Here is a 20,489-nt window from a genome sequence, read left to right on the forward strand (position 1 = left end):
GCTCAACTAACGCTTGCACTGCGGCAACTCGTATCGGCAGAATTTTTTGCATTGCTTGACGTCTCCTTCCGTGGTAAAGTATGGCACTGAGGGTCCTTGTCCTTACCGTGATTTTCGTCAAGATCGTAACGTCGCAGCGGACCATCGGCGGTCTCTCAGAACAGGCGTTGCCGAGCCAAGCGGGCGTCCTCCGCCAGTTCTCTGACGGAGAGTCACCGTCCTCGTCGGTGGATTCCCAGGGTGTCGCCGCGTCTGCAGTGACATCAGAGAGTGGAGACGGCACTGATGGCGACTCGGAAGACGAGCCCGCGCCGAACGTGGAAGCCTTCGTGCAGGACACCATAGACGCCGCCTACAGAAAGGCGCTACCCATGGTTACGAAGTTCGGCTTTGACCCCGCTGTCTCGGGCGAGTGCTCGCAAAGCCTGCTCAAGATGGCCCTGGCCTTCCGGCGCCTGGAACCATGGGCGATACGCAGTGAGTAATGAAAGCTGATTAACTCCTATTTCTCTTTCGTTCGGGCCGGGAAGCCAGCAGAGTGCCGCGACACGATCACTTCTCTCACGCGAGCGTGAGGCCGCAAGGTTCTTGCGGGCCGCGGGCAACGACTTGAACGGCACGTGGTAATGTGTGTGGTAGCCTTGATACCTTAGCCACAGAACGGGCTCGAGGGGGCCTTTTCAATGGCTAAATTGACCGTTACCACAAAAGAAAACGAGGCCATGCAAAAGTGCGGGGCACTTCTGGCCGACCTGACACGCCATGACGATATTCTTTCCATGAAATCAGTCACATGAGAAACGTGTGGCGCATTAAGTTTCGTGGATTCCCTATCCATAATTTTTGTGAATTATTTTCAGCATTAATGATTATAAGCAAAGGACACGCAGACATTTTACTGAAAGTTGCACGTAGACTGCGATCACCTAGTGCAGGCTAACCCGTAATCTGCAAGGCCTTTTGAACTGCAGCCAAGAATGCGTACATTTTGCTATCTGGAAAGAACATGCCGAAATGGTGTTGCTAAACAATATTAAATAAAGTACCGGAAATGTCGCGAAGCTTGGAACGAAAAGCGTGCCAAAATCTATTGACAGAGACATCATGTAGGGCATTACGGTTGAAGCGCGACTAGGTGTGGGGGGACGAACATTGCAACGAGAAACCCTACGTGAAAAAAAAAATGTTCAGCAATGTTGGGTCAGAATACATCGAAATAAGGTATCAATTCCGTCAATAATAAGTAAGTAACAATAAAGTAGTATTCGAACCCGGGACCAACACCTTTCCGTGGCGGTTGCTCTAGCATCAGATGCTAGAGCAACCTCACCGGAAAGGCGTTGGTTCCGGGGTTGAATCCTGTATCAGGACAAATTTTTATCAACAGCGAAGCGTTCTTTCTGAGAAACCCGTATGGGTTTCCTTTTTGTAGCTTCATTCTACATCGGGTGGATGACAATATCTCCCGTTCTTGTGTTTTATACAAGCAAATTTCCGGATAACAGGAAAATTGGTAGGATTGTCGTCTTGCCTAAAAGTGGCGGCACTGATTGCATAGTTAATTATCGGCTGATATCCGCGCTCCCAGTGTTTTTGTAAAATTATTGAAAAAGCCCTAAATTCTAGATTAACTAGACAACTCCAAAAGCATAACCTTTTATCCACAAATCAGCATGGCTTTCAAGGAGTAAATCCACTAAACTGCGTTACTTGAAATACGTGTGATAAAATTGTTGCCAACATAGAAAATCAACATTACACAACAGTTCTATCTTTAAACTTTAATAAAGCATTTGATTCAATTAAACCCGACATACTTTTCTCTACGTTACCCTTTTACGAAATCACTAGAATGACTGCGTAGCTCTCTATTACATCGCTGCCAGTTTGTGAAAATTAACATCATATAATCTGTTGAAGCAGCGCACTTGAAATAAATATGTTCACGTACACGTGAAAAATGATGTACACAGCCGCTACCTGCGCAGAACATACACAGGCACATACCAGCGCCTGTGTATGTGCTTCTTCATGTGTGCCTGAACATCTGTATTTCAAGTGCGCTGCTTCATCAATATTATGGCTCAACAACTAGCTCATCAGTATTTATTAAATAAAATCAGATTTCGCAGATGTTAGGTACGGCGTCCCACAGGGTCCTATTTTAGGTCCTACCAGTTTTCTGCTTTATATCAACGATATCGTTGCAGCACCAGAAACATGTATTATATGCAGACGATACAAATGTTTTTTTTTTTTCAGCTCTGACATCTCTATTCTAATTCCTCTTATTAATAACTGGTTAAATTCCCTTTCTGTGTGGTTATCGGCTAATGAACTAAAACTCAACGTAAAAAAAAAACGAAGAATATTGTTTATGCTCCTATTAACATGCCAGTTAAGCTTGCATCTTTAATACTTCAAACGCAACTCCTTGAAAAAGTTTCCCAGTACAACTTCTTGGGTGTACTCTACAATGAAAATCTACGGCGTACGCATCATGTAAGTTATGTTAAACGTAACGTAGCACAATTAAGCGGTATGGTGAATAAGTATCGCACGTTGTTACCTTTAAAACTGGAGCGTCACCTCTGCTTTTCCACTATTCGTTCTAGACTCCACTATTGGCTAGTTGTTTGGGGCGTCACTTCTAAGCTAACATGGAAACACTATTGCAAATGCAGAAAAAAGTGTATTTGTATTGCTCATGACCCCTATCAATGTAAGAATGTACTTCTGAGTACTTTCATCAAGACAGTATTTTGAGTAACAGCAGTCTATTAAACAAAAGTTATCCGAAAAATATTTTTTGTAATTGAGAAGTAATTGCAAGAATTTTTTTCTATATACACCAACGCCACAAATAATTACACCTTAAGAGCTAGGAATTTTGTTAAGGTAAAAACCACAACAAACTACGCAAATATCACCTATTACAGTGTCACATTCCTAACTTGCTTAATGATGAGAATGCTTAATTTGACATTATAAAACATTCAACTCTTTTAATATTCGGAAAGAAAATCGAAACTATTTTCTCGACAATTAGCTTCCTTCTTCTAATTGCTTTTCCTGCTGGTCAACTGATATGCAATTTCATCTATTGCAAGACTTTTTGTTTACATTTGCTTCGCCACTTCTGCCAAAAAAAAAGTCTTGCTGTAATTTCGTTACAAGAATACTGTATCTTATTTATTGTTCTTTTATTTCTTTATTTGCATTATTTGTACTTACTGTGCTGTATAAGTTTATTGCATGTAAAATTGTGTCATTCATGTGTGTGTTTGTGTGTGTGCGTGTGCGCGCGTGCGTGCTGTGTGTGTTTGTGTGTGTATATATATATATATACATACATATATGACTATATGTATGTGTATATATGTATATATCTTTTTCTTTATTCGCTGTTAGCTATTGGGCTCGTGGCGCCAGGAGCTTAGTCAAAAGTGCAGAGTCACATCATTTGTTCCTGCGCAATGGCAATCATGCATTGACAAAAATTCACAATAAACTTCCAGACATACATACCGCACGCAAATTTGTCACGCATGTCAGTGGATGACCAACCCTCTGCGCTCCTCACTGTATTACCCCTGGAGTAGCGTGCCTAACGAGGAATCGGAACCCCAATTATTTTGTCGTAGTTAAAGGGTGCTTGCGCGTCCTCTTCAATGCTCTTTCAAGAGGACCTAACGAGGACTGGATACCCCAAGCATTTTATTCGGAGGACAACAAAGTTCCTGATGAATAATCAGAAGACAGGCAGTCATGGATGCTTCAGCATCGAGACAGAAGCGCACCGCTGTCCCGTATGTTCGAGGTGTGAGCGAAGCCCTAGCTCGTGTTTTCAGGAAACCTGGTGTATAGATCGCGCATGGGCCAGAAGCAAACTTAAAGGTTCTTCTTTCTGGGGTTTTACGTGCCAGAACCAGTTCTGATTATGAGGCACGCCGTAGTGCAGGGCTCCGGAATAATTTTGACCACCTGGGGTTCTTTAACGTGTACTACAACGCAAGCACACGCGCGTTTTTGCATTTCGCCTCCATCGAAAAGCTTAAAGGTGACTTGATGAATGATAAGGATCATCTCTCTCGGGCACGTTTTCCTGGCGTGGTATACAAGATTTCGTGCGCCGATTGCGAATCGGTGTATATTGGTGAAAGCGGAAATTTCCGCAGGCGTCTCAAGCAGCACAAGAATAATGTCGCCAAAGCCCACATAATGACAAATTTATTCGCAGAACATGCCGAGAGGACGGGTCATGAGATAAGCTGGGACAACGCATGTATCGTGGCCACAGAGAAGAACTTGACAACGAGGCCCAATCTTAAATGACTTAATGACTTAAATGACAAATAACGCAATCAGTCGATTATCTGGCACCTTAAACCACGTGTACTCCCGAAATTTGCGTCATGCGCTCTACTCTAAAGAACCTTCTGCTAAGCCGACATTCCACTGTGAACCTGGGATCCGTACGGATCCCGAAATGTCATTTTATTTGTATTTTGACCTTGGTCAGTTACCTGCTTCATTTTTAACAATGCTTACCTGACCTTACAGCACTCCGTCGAACTCTTGACTACGTATATTGTCAAGTGCGACAATGCGTGTTCTGGACATTCAAAGTATAGGGACACCTTAACATATCTTAAGATATTTGAAATTTGGGTTTAACTCGCTCACTACGTGGCGCGTCGGAACCTTCAATACCACTCTTACGATTTTAAACCATATAAACTTCAAAATTTCTGCAGTGACTCCAGCAGTGCACGTTGAGATTACTGCATGTGACCAGTCGGTCAACCGATCACTGCGCGAATGGACCAACTCGGAGTTTGCCTTATCGCGAAATTACATCTGTGGTATAGACAAACAGTTCGACCACCATTTGCGTAGACGGCCCTTGCCACTGACGGGTTTTTATCTACCCTGATATATTCGTCCATAAAATGTGCTACGAAATACTATACAGGGTTTCCCAGCTATAACATGCACCAAGATTTAAAAATATGCAAATGTCACGTAGCTAGACCGAACCAAAGTAATGTTGTTTGCCGTCGCTTGGAGATACTCAGATTATTTTTTTTGCATTCCGCCTAATTACATATTTCGTCAATTACATATTTGACACAGGTGCCTTCCAGACTTACGATTTCCACAGATTCTAAACATTACGTGTGTTCTTTAGTCCTGGCTGTTGCTCGCGATCTTTGTCTTATCGAACTCTGGCGTGCATGCACATTCACTGCAGTGGAAGGCTAAACATATTGAAGAGGGCGCGCTCTACGTTGGGTTTATGTTCCCAGAGCTGCTCCTTAAGACAACGGTCAGTTTGTCCTACATGCACGTTTTGTTACAGGAGAATGCAATAAACGACATGTTCACTGGAGCTGAGAAACCTATGAAGATGCTCCTTATAATACATCATCAGGCTACATTAGCTCCACCGTTAAACTGCCAGCATCATCTTGGTAAACCATTCGGCGAGGAAAAAATAACTTCCACTCTCGCCCTTCTGCTAACATTTTTGAAATTGTGGGAGAGACGATGCATATCTGATTCTCCAAGAGGGTGAAGTGCGCATGTCAAGGTCGGTCACTTCCGACATGTCGTTCGGCCGTTTGTCCCTAAGCCGCTTCAATGCCACATTGCAAGTGCTTCAGGATTGGGCATGTCAAGGGCGCCTGTGCAAAATCTACAGTGTGCCCTCGTTGCGCGGAGTCGCAAACTGCAGACGTCTGCCGCGCAACAAATATTAGATGCGGCAACTGTGATGGTTCTCATGAAGCCACATCTAAAGATTGCCCACGGAACAAAAAAATGTTTGCTATCCTGAAACAAAGGGTTAGAGAGACAGCTCATCTCATATTGAAGCTTCTGAAAAGATCCGGTGTCAACGTCGTCATCGACGTCATCGACGGAAGCGTACAACACAAGGTGCAGTTCATTCTGCACAGATTGTGCCAACGAGATCAGCTTGAAGTACAAGCTGACCCGAGAGCACAAGGAGGCTTCAAATGGAAAAGACTTCCCCCGTGGGAGACTGTCCGGCGCTCCCGAGCACCCAGACATCCAAGGAGCCTACACGCTCGATATCTCCAGCGAAGCATACTACAATTGGAGATGTGCCAAAAATATACCGCCAAATTATTCCGATGCTGCGGTCCATAATCAACGTCATCGGAGTAATGTTGAGCAGCATCGAAACTCCATCCACTCGAAGGGGACTACAACTGCTGGGCTCGCTGAGCCCAATCCTAGCAACCCTCGAGTGAACCATGGCTGACAACCACCAGTCATTTCGTAAGGAGGTCAGAGAAGCGTCGATTATTCAGTGGAACGCCAGACGTATAAGATCTCGGATTGCTGTGTTTGGCCAGTTTGTACATGTTGACCGATTTAGTCATCGTTATTTGCGAACCATCATTATCACACCAATTACAGGCTATCCGGCTACAAGTCAACTGCGTCCTCAAGCAACAGCGAAAGTAGCAAGGTCGTCGTCTTTATTCGTCGTGAGCTAACGCCGTCCAGACTGTGCAACCTCATGACGACAATCAGTATGTCTGCCCAACCGTTAAAAATAGAAAGCTCACCTTTACACTCGTGGTGCGTACCAATATCCACCAAGCCCGTTTGACATCAAAAGATTAGAAGACTATAATAAAAGCGTATCCTCGTCCTTAGATTATTACCGGGTACTTTAACGCCCACCACACCAATGGGGAAAGCTCAATAGTCCACGCAGCGGGACGACGACTCGCTTCATTTGTCTCTAATTATGACCTCTTGCTGCTGAGTGGTGCTAGTCCTACATTTCTACGGGGCACAGTGTACAACAGCTGCCTGGACTTGACCTTTGTATCACGCCGCTTTGCCACGCGCGTTAAGTGGAAGCTTTAGCTCGGGAGCTGCTATATAAATACATGGGAAAAAGCATTCATTTTTCTCGGCAACCACTGTACTAACATTCATGAGGTCTGTTGCGTTTAAAAGAACAAAGTTAAAATCTAGTGACTGTTGGTGGCGAATTTTTAATTTAGGTAGTTATTTTTAATAAAAATTGTTCAAAATTGAAAATTTTTAGAAAACGAAACTACATAGTTTATAACGTTCTAACTTAGCAATGAAAGAAGATAGCCCAATTCTGTAAATTGCATCTAATCGTACGTCTAAAGCGGACAAAATCGATGTATTCTACGTGGCTCTCAAATATACCATTAATATGTGTGTCGACTTTTTCAAAACCCTTGTAAACAATGTAACTCATTCGTTTAAGATAACTGATATATCAAATTCGTCCGCTTTGGATGCTCTAACGGATGCAGTTTACAGTACTGTGATATCTGATCTTTTTGCAGAGCTACGAATTTGTAAACTTAGTGCTTCTATTTTTTTCTAACCTACCAATTTTTGAAATCTTGCTTTAAAAATGTCAGACCTTAAATCGGAATTCCGCTCCAACAGTCACTACAACTTAATTGTCTCTCTCAAATGCAACAAATGTCATCAAAATCGGTCTATTGGTTATCTTAGAGAACCGTTTCTGCGTTTTACGTGTAGAAGAAAATCGGAGGTCGCCCTGATCTAAAGCTTTCTCTGAAGTGGTTTTGGGGCATTGGGACACAATGGAGTGATTACATCCCCACTTACCTTGAAATCAACAGGAATATCTAACACTCATCCACCTAACACACTACGAATAATAGATTGGGCTGTGTTTAAAAACCTACTGAAGGACGCATGTCAGAAATGTCCTCTCAACTGGACTGCAAGAAGCTATAAAAGAAGCGGCGCAGACCGCTATGTTCACGTTCATGTGCTCACCGAAGTACCCACAATTCGACCTGGAGTTCGAGCGACTACGTGCGTTTCGTCGTCGCGCCGAACGAATATACCGACGCACTAAGTCCATTCAAGATCTAAAAATAGCCCGGCGAACTCAGGAGGAGATACAACGCCGCATGGATAAACTGGAGTCCGAGCGATGGACAAAATGTTGTGAGGACCCTTGACCCCCGTAAACCACTATTACAGATACGGAGAACAGTGAGATGCGTATACCTTCTGTTCCTTAACAGCGCTTTCCATTCAAGGTCCTAGTACTATTCCAAAGCCGACAATACCTCGGTGTAGCGAAATATTTTTGTGCTATGATTGCAGGCGAGTCAACGGAACATAGTTCACTTACTTTTAAATACGTTCAGGACGTACGTGATGCAAACATGGATCGGCCGTTCCCTACTCGAGAGTTCGACGCGGCACTTGCTTTGTGTAATCGGTCATCAGCTGGTCTAGATGGTTTATTTATTTATTTATTTATTTATTTATTTATTTATTTATTTATTATTTATTTATTTATTTATTTATTCAAAATACCTTACAGGTCCGAAGGATAGGCATTAGGTAAGGGGAGCTTCGAAATGTTACATAGTATAAGGGGCATACATTTATACAAATCATAAAAGCACTTTGTTGATAATGATACAATGAAGAATAAAGTTTACACAAAGTCAAAAATCCTCAGAGATAGGGCGCTATAACGTAAAATGATTCCAAACTGTTTTGATTCCAAACTCCTGCCAGTCAAATTTACGTAACCACCGACGCAATCATCGGGCGGTGACCCGCAGCGTTGTCTGAATAACCCAATCAAACACTCTACTCGTTTATAGGAGGTCACCTTTATTCGCTTTCAAAACGAATAACATTGATTGCACTGAGATGTGTTTGTTATCTAATTGACTGACAAGAGGCGAGGAGCACGCTCTAGTGGAGAGGGTTTCGATGAGGCCGAGCCAGCACATTGAAAATAGATAACCGCATGAAGAGGGTGTTGCCGGCTTCTCTAATTGGTCCGCTTCGCCTTACTTAGCTTGCGGTGGCTGGTCGAAAATCGCGGCGGCGTGCAACGGAAGGATAAGAATGCCGCTAAAACGGATCCTCAGCAAGGAAGAGTTGGCAGAGCGATGTCGTATGCATGCCGAAAGGGCTCGATAACGTTTTACGTGCCACGCAAAAAGGTTTATCATGCGCAAATAAATACATGCTCACCGGCAGGTGCGAGTAGCGAGGGCCTGAACGATCGGCGGGCAGCCATCTTCTATTCCTTTCGGAACGGGGCAGTCTGCGGCAATTCAGAAAAAAAATTCAGTTTTGTTCGGCATATTAATGTACTTTTTTTTCGCGTACACGTCACTTTGACGTGGCGAGTTTTCGCGGTTTTGTGACGTCGCAGTGACAGACAGGTGAAGTGGGCGTAGCCAGAAAACATTGGACCAACTGCAGAGGGATAATGGTGAAAAGGCGTCGAATCAGGAATGATTATTTTTCTTTTGTGTGGTTTAATCATGCATAATCAGTGTGTACACGTTATATCAGATGGCGAGCTATCGCGGTTTTCGTGACGTCGCTGACGGACAGGCGAAGTTGGGAGTGGCCCGAAAATGTTTTGACCAATCGTGGAGGATGATTGCAGAAATTGGAATCAAAACAGTTTGAAATCATTTTACGTTATAGTGCCCCAAAAGAGAAAAAAAAATGCAGACAAGAAGAAAAGCAAACAAAAAGTTAATTAAAATGAGAAATGCGTGTTTATGTGGTGACGGAATTTTTCTCTTAGTTTCAGCTACCAGAATCTCGGGAAGGTCGTTCCACAAGTGGATGACACGTGGAAGCGCAGATGAGTTAAAAGCGTCTGCTTTACTATAGATGCGCGTGAAAGAAAGATGATTATGTAATCTTCGTGACGTGAATGGAGACACTTGCAGAGTTATTGGTGATGGCCTTAGTCCGTAAACGTACTTGTGAAACAGAGATAAAAGTGCTACATCACGACGAGTGTTCAAAGAAGGAATTGATAAGTAGTTTTTAATTTGGGTTATGCTTGCGTTGTAGTTGTAATTTTGTGAGATGAATTGAGCTGCTCTATTCTGAACCGATTCTAGCATAGTGGTTTAGTAAATGTAGAGAGGGGACCATACTGAAGAAACAAATTCATGTTTAAGGCGAACAAATGTTACATATGCTAATGTACGTACGCAAATTACTCGGCGTCTTACGCAATTTCCTGCGTAAATAGCCCAATGACCGGGAGGCGTTGGCACAGATGTTGATATGTGTAGTCCAGGAAAGGTTTGAAGTCAGGGTTACACCTAGATATTTGAAAGAAGTAACTACAGACACAGGGTTGTTATTAATATAGTATGAAAACATTGAACTGAGATGTGTGTGAGTGAAAGACATTACATTTATTTGGATTAAGTGACACTAGCCGCGTGCTACACCAACTGCTAATAAGGTCAAGGTTGTTTGGAATTTTTGCGTGGTCATCAGTACTAGTAACCATCCGGTAAATTATACAATCGTCAGAAAAAAATCGCACATGAGAAGACATGTTATTCGGTAGGGCAATAATATATCTCAGAAAAAGTAGTGGACCGAGGACACTGCCATGCGGCACACCAGAGGAAACGTATAACAGGGGGAGGAAAACTTGTTAACGGTGAACTGCTGATGATTGGTAAGGATATTCCGGATTTGCGAATTTAAGCACTTTTGCGAATTTAAGCGTTTGCGAATTTAAGCACAAAGAAGATGGTTTAAGAATTAGTTGGCAGTGAGCACGCGATCAAAGGCTTTTGAAAAATCTAAAAACATGCAGTCAGTTTGCAGGTTTTTGTCCAGGTTAAAATGCAATTCAGTCGTGAACTCAAATAGTACGTTTCACCCTGGGGTGTGTTTCGCCCTGGGGTACTTCAGTACACGGGATCATTTAACTGTACAGGACGCTCTTTCTCTGTTATATGAACAAGGTACAGCTTGCCAGTGCTGACCAGTACCTGCACAGCTAACATCCGTACAATCGAAAGTGCTCAGTCCTAGGCGCTTAGCGTTTGTCTAGGGTTACCACGACTTATATCAACAGTTGAAATCACTGCTATTGCACATGACGACCCAGCTACGATTCACATTTCTATGGAAGCGCTCAGAGCACACGTCAGGCACCTAGCTCGCGGCACTTCCCACTGTCCCGCCTCACTGCCAGAAGACCGATGAGGCGCGTCTTTTTGTCAGACGATACTGATTTATCGTGTATACCTTCCATCAGATTACACAGCTGCAGTGTGAGCTCTGTTTGTCCCTTGGGGCTTGGTTCAGCCACAAGGGACGTTGCCAGGAATGCGAACGCGAAGGCACATCTCTCAAGCAACTTTCGCTGCTCTTGCTGTACGAAAAATCACATCTCACCCTACGGGCAACCATGGTGGGATTCGAAAGCATCGAGGGGGGTGCGCATCGAGTTTCCATTTCGTTTCACTTGGCAACACAATCCAATGAAAGTTAGAGTGAGAGAATGTATTGAGAAGAGAGGAGACGTTTCTACGGGGTTGTTGCGTCTTCATTTAGAGATCGTACGGGATTCCTGGCGTCGGTGCGCGTGGTATCTTGAAGACGATGGCTTTGTGGTCGGTGAAGTGTAGCGTCAATGGGTCTTGCTGCAGAGGGTTGAGTTTGAAATTTGCGAAGACGAGGTCTATGCACGTTCCCCTGATGGCGGTGGGTTGCTTGTGATCTTGGGAAATTCATCGCAAAGAGTATACGTCCTTCATGTGCTGCATCAGCCAATCGGTTGTCAGTATGTCTACGTTGAAGTCGCCTGCGTTTATGAAGGGCGCGTGTCTGTAGGTCTTGGTGTACTCTACCATGCTCCTTGCGAGATAAAGTGGTGCTGACGCGCTTGAACCGCGCGTCAGCACCGTCGAAGCCCGGGCGTTGTAATGGCCTCGAACGTGTTGCTGCTGTGGCCGCAGACTCGCGTTGCCTCGTCGCTTCGGGATCGGGAGCTGCCGCTCGACGCTGCCGTTGCGCTTCGACTTTCCGAGCCCGGAGTTCGGGGTCGGCTTGATATAGCTGACGTTCCACTTCGGCGTGCCGAGCCCGTGTTGCTTCCGTAGAAGTTTCCTGCCGACGTTGACGTTTACGTTCGGCTTCCCTGGCACGAACGTCGGGGTCCGCTTACCGACGCTGACGTTTACGTTCGGCTTCCCGAGCCTTCCTGCTCTGCTCCGCGGTGGTGGCGCTGCCGCTGCAACTAGCGCCGACGTTGACGTTGTTCATGGCGTTTCGCACATCGTTGCACAGAGAGAGAATGACGGAAGCACAGCGAACGCGCGCTTTATACTGCGCCGCAACACTTGCGCCGCCTACCGGCGTACCCTTAGAGAGAGAGGGAGAGAGTGAGAGAGAGAGAGTTATATGCAATTATTTGCTGCGCCGAACCTGTGGCGGAGAGGGGGAGAGGGGAGGAGGAGAGCGCACACCTGCGTAGGAGAGGAGAATGAGGGAGAATTGCACATGCGCAGTATGGGTGCGGACGCCGCAGAACGGACACTGCCCCGAGCATAAGATGCTCTCGCATCTAAAATACAACGGTCATACCCATCTGTACATTGATCATTCAACCACTGTGGATGGGTCTGCAGGATCAGTGATTTTTCCTGTGAAAGTCACCACCGTTAAGTCCAAGACATCTCATCAGACGACATCCACAGCCGCGGAGCTTGCCGCTCTTCGTAGAGCACTTCGCACAATTCATGAGAAACCACCTCAAAAATGGAGTGTTTTCAGTGACTCCAAGGCAGCTCTACATTGCCTGCTTTCCGCCTTAAGCCCTACGAACAACTAGTTCTAGAAATCCGAGGGCGCCTTGATCGCTTCGTCGAGCAAGGACATGACGTCACATTTCAGTGGCTCCCTAGCCACTGTGGCGTAATGGGCAATGAACATGTCGATGAAGCTGCTCGATCGCAGATCGAGCAGCTTCATCGACATCTGCGCGATCGGAACCAATGCCGCCGTAAAGAACAGATGCAGCAGCGAAACTTCGAGTGCTTGCAAATGATACCACACAATCGTTGTGGAACATGTATAGCTTCCAGCCCACACGTCTGCATCTACTGGACCCCTGTCTTTGACTTTGTCCGCCTTCTGGACTGTCCCGACACGAGACAACGGCACTTTACCCGACTGTGGCTTGGCATCGCTTTTACAAGCGATGCCAAGCATCGAAGCAATCCTTTGTTGATGCGAAACAATCCTTTGCTTTCCGCATCAAAAGGTAAGATAGCGCTGCATGTGACCACTGCGGCAGCAAGGAAACAATTGAACACGTTCTTTGCCGTTGTACCCGATAAAGCGCACACAGGCAGTCACTCGCGACCGCGCTGGCCCCGTCTTGACGACCGGCCACTTTCGGAGGCGACAGTCGTGGAACGCCGACCTATACAGTCGTCATACCGCAAGTCGCTCAAGGCACTCTTGAAGTTTTTGCGTTCGAGTGGCCTATTAGAGAGATTATAGTCATCATGGACGTTCCCCACCTCCTCTATTTATTTATTTTCATGCCTTTGCTTTATCTCTCCGCTATTCTTTCCGTATTTCAATTCCCTTACCCTTCGCCCAGTGCAGGGTAGCAAACCATAATCTCTTCCGGTTAACCTCCTTGTATTTCCCACCTCGTTTCTCTCTCTCAGGAGAGACAGTCTCGGCTTCTTCTGAAATCTCTGAGGGATGCTCAGTATGTGACGGAACAGTGAAGCATAACATTGCATGCTTGATTGGATGCGGCGGGCGAGGAGGTTGATAGGAACAAGATAAATATCACGTTATGCAAGCTTCATTCTTTCGCATATTCTGCCTACTTTCTTCGGACATCCCGTTGCGCAGCGTAACTTATAGGTTAGAACCCGTCACAATTCATCAAGTGTCAGAACCCGAGTGTCAGAACCCGTCAAGCACCGGATGCTCTTTTTACTCATTTAACGTTTATCAAGGAAATGTGCGGCGTTTCCATAAACCTTCCTACTATGTTGTCCATATAGTCTGATGACAGTAGCATATCTGCCTGCATATACCACAGTCGCGAGGCAGGCACTCAGGCACTTGGAACATGGCGCTCACGAACAAGGCACTCAATAAGAGGCAACAGCATCATTTCCGAATGTTTTCTGAATGACTTCGCGAAGCGCGAAAACACCTTGATGCAAAGTGCACAGCACTTTTTTTCTGTATTAGAGAAATGAAAATAATGCAAGAAGGCTTACAGTGGGGTCGACTACTTCTATACAACTTCGCAATTCGCGTCCCCTGTTCACTTAAAATCTATGAAAACACAATTTTATTGAGCTAAAATTCATCCTTTTCCCTGGCTAACTTGTAAGCCTCGACTAATGAAGCTATGGCGCCCCAAGTACTGCACTTTGCTTCAAGGCTTGTTTCACGCTACTTAGTTTGTCCTTAGCTGTGTTTCACCCCTCTCATGGGGAGCGTGTAATAAAGAGCGGGCAAGGCCGGATATGAAGAAAAAAAAAACCGCACATGACCCTGCCTAACATCCGCTGCATCCTGTGATTTGTTGTAGCTTACGCATATCTGCATAATGCCTTCCAGTGGTTGATATCGCAACAATGGAGAGCCTTCATATCAGAACTAGTGTACGGAAACAAACCTAACTCGCCTTTTAGGAACGAATACTTTGTCTGAGAGACAGCACCTGGAAAAATTATTTTAAAAAGCTTACGTTGTCACTTGGCAGGGCCCGGGTGGCCGCACTTCTCAGATCCGTCGCTGGCGATCCGCGATCGGTAGCGTTCGTCGACGCCGCCCAATACGGTTCATACGACCGATTCGTGGCAGCCGTGGTAGATCACAGGGGCAACCTCCTTAACGCCGCGTCGGTGCGGGGCTCGTCTCCGGCACTGGCGGAGCAGGTCGCGGTGGCCCTCGCCCTCCGGGACGGGAGCAGGCCGCAGATCTACACGGATTCCCGGGCGGCGGTCAGGGCCTTCGCCACGGGTTCGGTCTCGAGGGAAGCGGCCTGCCTGCTTTGTGGCAGGAGGGTCACCCCCCCCCCCCCCCCCCCCGTCATCACTTGGTTCCCAGCCCACAGGGGAGCTCAGGTCTCCACCGTCGTTCCCAACGCCAACGAGCTGGCCCAGCCCCGCGCGCGCGAACTCACCCACCGCGCCGGGGAAACGCCGCTCGAGGGCGCGGACGCTGGGTTCCACAAGGACTCGCTCCACACGTTTAACGAGATTTCAAAGCACTATCAGCTCGGCAGGAGGGTCTATCTCCCGCCCCACGCCAAGCTCTCCAGGCCTCAGTCTTCCACATTTCGCATGCTCCAGACCGGGTCATATCCCAGTCTAGCCAGGGTCGGTACGTACGCGGACTCGTTCGAGCCCGATTGTCCGGATTGCGGCGATCCCTTCTGCACTTTAGAACACATGCTCTGGCGGTGTCCCTCGTTACGGGACCATGATAATCTCACCACGGAAGAAGAGTGGGTGGAAGCGCTCAAGAGCTCCGACCTCACCGCTCAGCTACGGGCTGTCCAGAGGGCTCACGACGCGGCGGTCAGACAGGGCCTACCCGTCCCAACGTGGGAGCGGCCCGCGGTGGCTCCTCCCCCGTAAGGGGTTCTCGGAGTCGCTCCTCAGGACCTAAAATAAAGTTCACTGCCTGCCTGCCTGCCTGCCTGTCAGTTGGTGTAGAGTGCGTCAGAACACGGGAGTCACAATTATAGACAGCGCGCGTTGAAGTGTAATTGGGTCTATCATTCCATTTTCGCAATAAATGGAAATGAGGACTGCCTACGCAACATTCGCTGTCCCTCACATGAGGTTCTGAGTCACTGGGAGTCCGACAGCAGCGCTCTACATTATCTATTTGCACTTGTGAACAGCAATCCGCCGCGGTATCTTAGTGGCTATGACTGAGCTCGAGGTCGCGGGTTCCATCCCGGCCGTGGCTGCCCCGTTTCGATGGGGGCGAAATGAAAAAAAAAAAAAAAAAAAAACGCTCGTGTGCTTGAGGAACCCCAGGTGTTCAAAATTAATCCGGAGTTCCCCGCTACACTGTATCTCATAATCAAAGGGTAGTTTGGTCACGTAAAACCCCATATTTTGTTGGTTTGTTACTTGCGAACAGCCGTGACGGCTTCGTCACACCTCAAGTTAGCTGCTACATTGCGTGCATACAGTGGGTGGAACAACCAGCTACGCTGGGACGAACTAACTAGACGTCGGCAGCTGCAGAAAAAAAAAAACTGACTTGATGGTTACAGCTGGCCAACGATGCATGCGCTTTCAACTCCGGTGCCAAGTGTTATGTAGTCAAAATACCAGTGGCAGACCCTTGTGATTCAACAAAATGGACTTTCCAAGGAAACTTACGCAAAATTTAGTAATGAAGAGAAGCTTGAACACCTTTAGATGACTGCGTGCAGAAAAACGTTCGGACTTTTTTTGACATAAGCATCAAGGAAGGAATGAGCGAAGGCTATATACGCACGCTGCGCCCATGAGCACACAAGGACGCACACGTAGTAAACATTAGCGAGCACTAACACGCAAATCGCTATTTGCAGTACCTTATGTAGGCCAGCATCTGGAAGGAAGGCCACGAATGCCACGGTCTTACCCGAGGCGGTGGCAGCTTGAGCGTCGGAGAATTCGCAAACGCAGTGCATCTTTAGAAAAGAAGGCACGATAGGCTCTTGCACGCACGAGAAACGTGCTGTTTATATACGCGCAGACATTGCACGTCGGGGATACTGCTTTGCTCAATGTTGCACGTTACGTTTCGTACAGGTTGCATGAGGTCATCAAACGAATCTTTCCAATATTGGGCATCAGAAACCACGCTGTATGGTTCAGTATTGTAAAGGGTGGCATGCAGTGGTGATGGTCGTGGTATTGATGGTTCGGGAGTTTTGCTTGGAGAAAGGAGAGCGGGGGGTCTGAGCGCCTCTTCCCGAGCTATGAACGATTTTGGATCGCGACTCTGCCATCAAATTAATGGGAGGCATTGTTGCGAGACGGCGGAAGTGTGAGGGACTCCACATGTCTTATTACACCAGAGTATACCGTGTGTGCCAGCCAACGCTAGCCAAGCAACACAACGAAAACATAAATAATTAAAGAATAAAAGAACGTGATGCAAGATACAATTATAAGGCTTGCGGTGCTCGGTTGTCAAATTTAAGACCTACGGCGTTCGTCTCACGACCGAAAACCGTAGGTCTTTAAATTGTATCTTGCACCGTGTGTTTTTTTTTTTTTAATTTTTTTTTTCGTTGAGTCGCTAGGCTAACGTTAGCTGGGACAACCGATACATATAGTAGAGTTACGGTGCCCCCAGCGGGAATGCAAGAAACTTTCTGCGTACTTATTGTCTCTTTCTCTTGGAAGAGGGGTAGGAAAAGCGAGAGTTCTAACCGATAGCTGTGCTCGCCCGTCTCGGTCGCTCAGTGGCTACGGTGTAGCGCAGCTAACCGCGAGGTTGCGGGTTCGAACGCAGGCCGTGACGGCTGCATTCTGATGTGGGCAGAATGTGAAAAACGCTACATCTTGTGAAGCAAAGATGTTTTAGCGCAGAAAAAGGGGGAAAAAGCTCGCACAAGTTCAAGACGACAGCACGCCACACATACACTCTTCTCCGCGTTTCTGTTTTCTTTTCTGCGCTAAAGAATCTTTTTTTTTTTTCATTATATACCAACACGCTCAAAGATACACCTTATTAAGCCACATATTGGCTACGATTATAGCGCGGTCATATTGCAGCGTAACTTCGACGTGCTAATGTCAGGCGATACCACGCCGAAATCATGTTATATAGGTGCGTGGGATGTGGTTGTAGCCGCATCATTTCACGGTGTACGTGTTCTGGGTGAAATGCTGTGAAGCGAATGGAAACGAGCTCCCCTTGTTGCTTGCCAACTGCTCTTGTAGAGAAACAAACATAAACATTCTCGCTTTTTGGAAAAAGCAGGAACCGAATTTGCCGGACGTTATTGGTATTTCTGAACAAAAAGCGTAAGGGCGCGAAGCATCTGCTGGACGACCATCGCGAGTTTATGTCCTTCGGCGCCGCTGTGAAAGCCGCGCACCTTTCAGAGGTCACTTAAAGGAAGAGATCATGAAACTGCCCACTTTAACAAACGTTGAATACATAGGCTTCATACATACATGTTTATCGTTGCTTTTCCAAGAAACTCGAACCAAACGAAGGACGCAAGGTACCCCGACAAGGTAACGGTCATCACTCCCGGTAGCGCATTGCGAGGAAGCGGACATACCAGAGTTGCGTTCAAGGCTTCATTACTATTCCTATATAAATCTAGCAAACAAAAAGAATAAAGAAATAAAAAAAAACAACTACAAATAAATAAACAAACAAAAAGTTATAGAAAGTGTAGACTTACGAAGCAAGAACTCTGCAATGTCGGCGAGTTTGCCGGCCTGTCTGAAACGCGACTTCCTTGTAAAAACTGCACCATGGCGTCACTGAAAAGAAAAAAAAAAAGCAAGAAGCATGGCATGGCCATCAGAATTCAAATAGAGCCTGTCGTGATGAAACGCATTAAGTCTCTTCTCCGCGCGCGCATACCGCACCCGACATGAAAGTTCCAACAAACAGTCTAGGAAGTGACACTGAGTCGACGCGATGCTTTAAAGCCGAAAAGGAAGAATAAGAAAAAACGAAGAAAAGAAAATTCGAGCGTCACTGACGAGCCGCGCTCTTCAAAAAAGCGAGCCGACGCGGGCCGCAAGTGAGCGCTAAGGGCGCACTGCGATGGAAGAGGAAAAGAAAAAGTAGCGGCGAATAAAGAGCGGCACTAAGAGGGCCAAAGGCACGTGAAGTTCATTATGCACCATCAGCGCAGCCGAGCGGCGGCCTCCGCTCGGCGGCGCGAAACGCTCCGAAGGGCGCCATCGGGCCTCGAAAATAGCCCACTCCCGCTGACGCGGAGAACCTGCGCCACCCGTACCCCGTCCATGCGGTACACTTTACAGACCTGTCGGCCTTCCGGGCAGAGCGTCTTCGAGACGACCCCGTGATCGAAGACTGCCCCGAGGTGGTCATGACGTAGGATCTGGCAAAACGTGCAGAGCGCTGCCGAGAAGCAGGCGTGTGTCGCTGCGGCATCCTATAGTGAGCGCCCTTGTTTCGAGTGGCACGTGTCGTTGCAGCACGCGGGTGGCTGTTGTGACAGAGTCGGCGGTGGGGTGTTTCATTACTGATGATTATAAAGAGGACTATGATCGTGAACGAACCTGCGTTTGGAAGTGGTCTCGCTACGTGGAGGCATATTTTCTTCAAAAATCATGAGAGCAAAGAAATAAAAGGGGGGGGGGGGGGTGGCAGAGGAAGGAGGAAGAAATGCGAAGCAATCCTAAACTGCTGGAATGGTGACATACAAAGAAGGAAGTGTTGACAGTGAAAGTTACCAACAGACCCATCTGAATACCAGCACGAACCTTAACGCGACTCAGAAAGCCAGAGGTACAGCAAGCGGGAAATGGAGCCACACGCACATTACTAATGCATTCCTGCTGCATATAAAGTAGCAAATCAGATACTAATAACGCGGCCTAAAAATGTGATTGATCGTGCCTAGAGATCCGTGCTTTGTGTGGATTATTTTTCTCTCGACTCATTTTGGCGCTTTCACACGTGTGAAGGGCACGTCGTAGGCGTATTCGTTGATGAGTCGAAACACCGAGCCAGCGGATGGTGCGCCCTTTTTGGAATCGTTCGTCACGGTGTCAATGCTCGATGCACTTTTTCGTAGCCAGGCTTCCATGCAACACCGCCAATAGATGAATACTGTGTCATTTTAGTGCACGATAGTAGCTGCCTATCTACACATTTGTTACATTGCATAAAAATGTGCGGTAAATCAATACACCTTTCACGAATTCTCGACGATATCGCGAAAAACAAACAAAAAAAAAACCTTGAAGATATGGAATACCGAGGTTTGGCTGGTTGTGACCAAGGATGGTGGGAGTTCACTGCCTACCCTGGTGCCATGGAGTAAACATGCCCTTAGCATTGACGAAGTTCCTCGAAGCTGTACTCGTCTCGGTTGCCGAATGACTATGTCGTTCTGATACTGAGTAAAAAATCGTGGCGACAATTTACAGCAGCGAAGGCTGTAATGCGATGGCGAGAGAATGCAATTAAGCCCGTGTGCCGAGTTTTAGGAGCATTTTCACAACCGTAGGTGATAAAATGCCATCCCGGATCCCCCACTATGTTGTCTCACACAGCGAGATTGCGGCTTCAGGACGCAGAACCCAAAATTCAACAACTTCTCTCCTCAAAGCTCCGCTTGTAGTTTATGTTGATGATGTAGATACATACTCTCTTTGCCACCTAAACTTTAGTGTTACAGGGAGTGCGGTGTGCTGTCTGCTAGGTACAGCAATCGGCTATTATTGTGCCGCACGGGTCACTCTCAGAACAGTCACCGCACTCATAGAACAATGAATGTATACTGGTGAAAACTGGCGTATTACACCTTTATATATTAAAGAGCCGGGAAACTCGTTGTTGTAGTGTGATTCTAGCTTTGTTTTAGCACGTACATTAGATGTATTGCGAAATATAGTCGGTAATAAGATTCATTCTGGCGATTC

At 46.6% G+C, this 20,489-nt stretch overlaps 1 protein-coding gene across 1 annotated transcript in view; it reads left to right on the forward strand.

Annotated features, from left to right (window-relative positions):
- Positions 1-80: 80 nt before the first annotated feature.
- LOC119434487 (nose resistant to fluoxetine protein 6) overlaps positions 81-20,489 on the forward strand; it is a 74,328-nt gene continuing 53,919 nt past the window's right edge. Inside the window, exon 1 of the mRNA XM_037701666.2 lies at positions 81-477. Coding sequence (XP_037557594.1) covers positions 81-477 — 397 coding nt within the window. The remainder of the gene's footprint in view (positions 478-20,489) is intronic.

The sequence above is a fragment of the Dermacentor silvarum genome, chromosome 1, assembly GCF_013339745.2.
Source record: "Dermacentor silvarum isolate Dsil-2018 chromosome 1, BIME_Dsil_1.4, whole genome shotgun sequence".
NCBI classification, from domain to species: Eukaryota; Metazoa; Arthropoda; class Arachnida; order Ixodida; family Ixodidae; genus Dermacentor; species Dermacentor silvarum.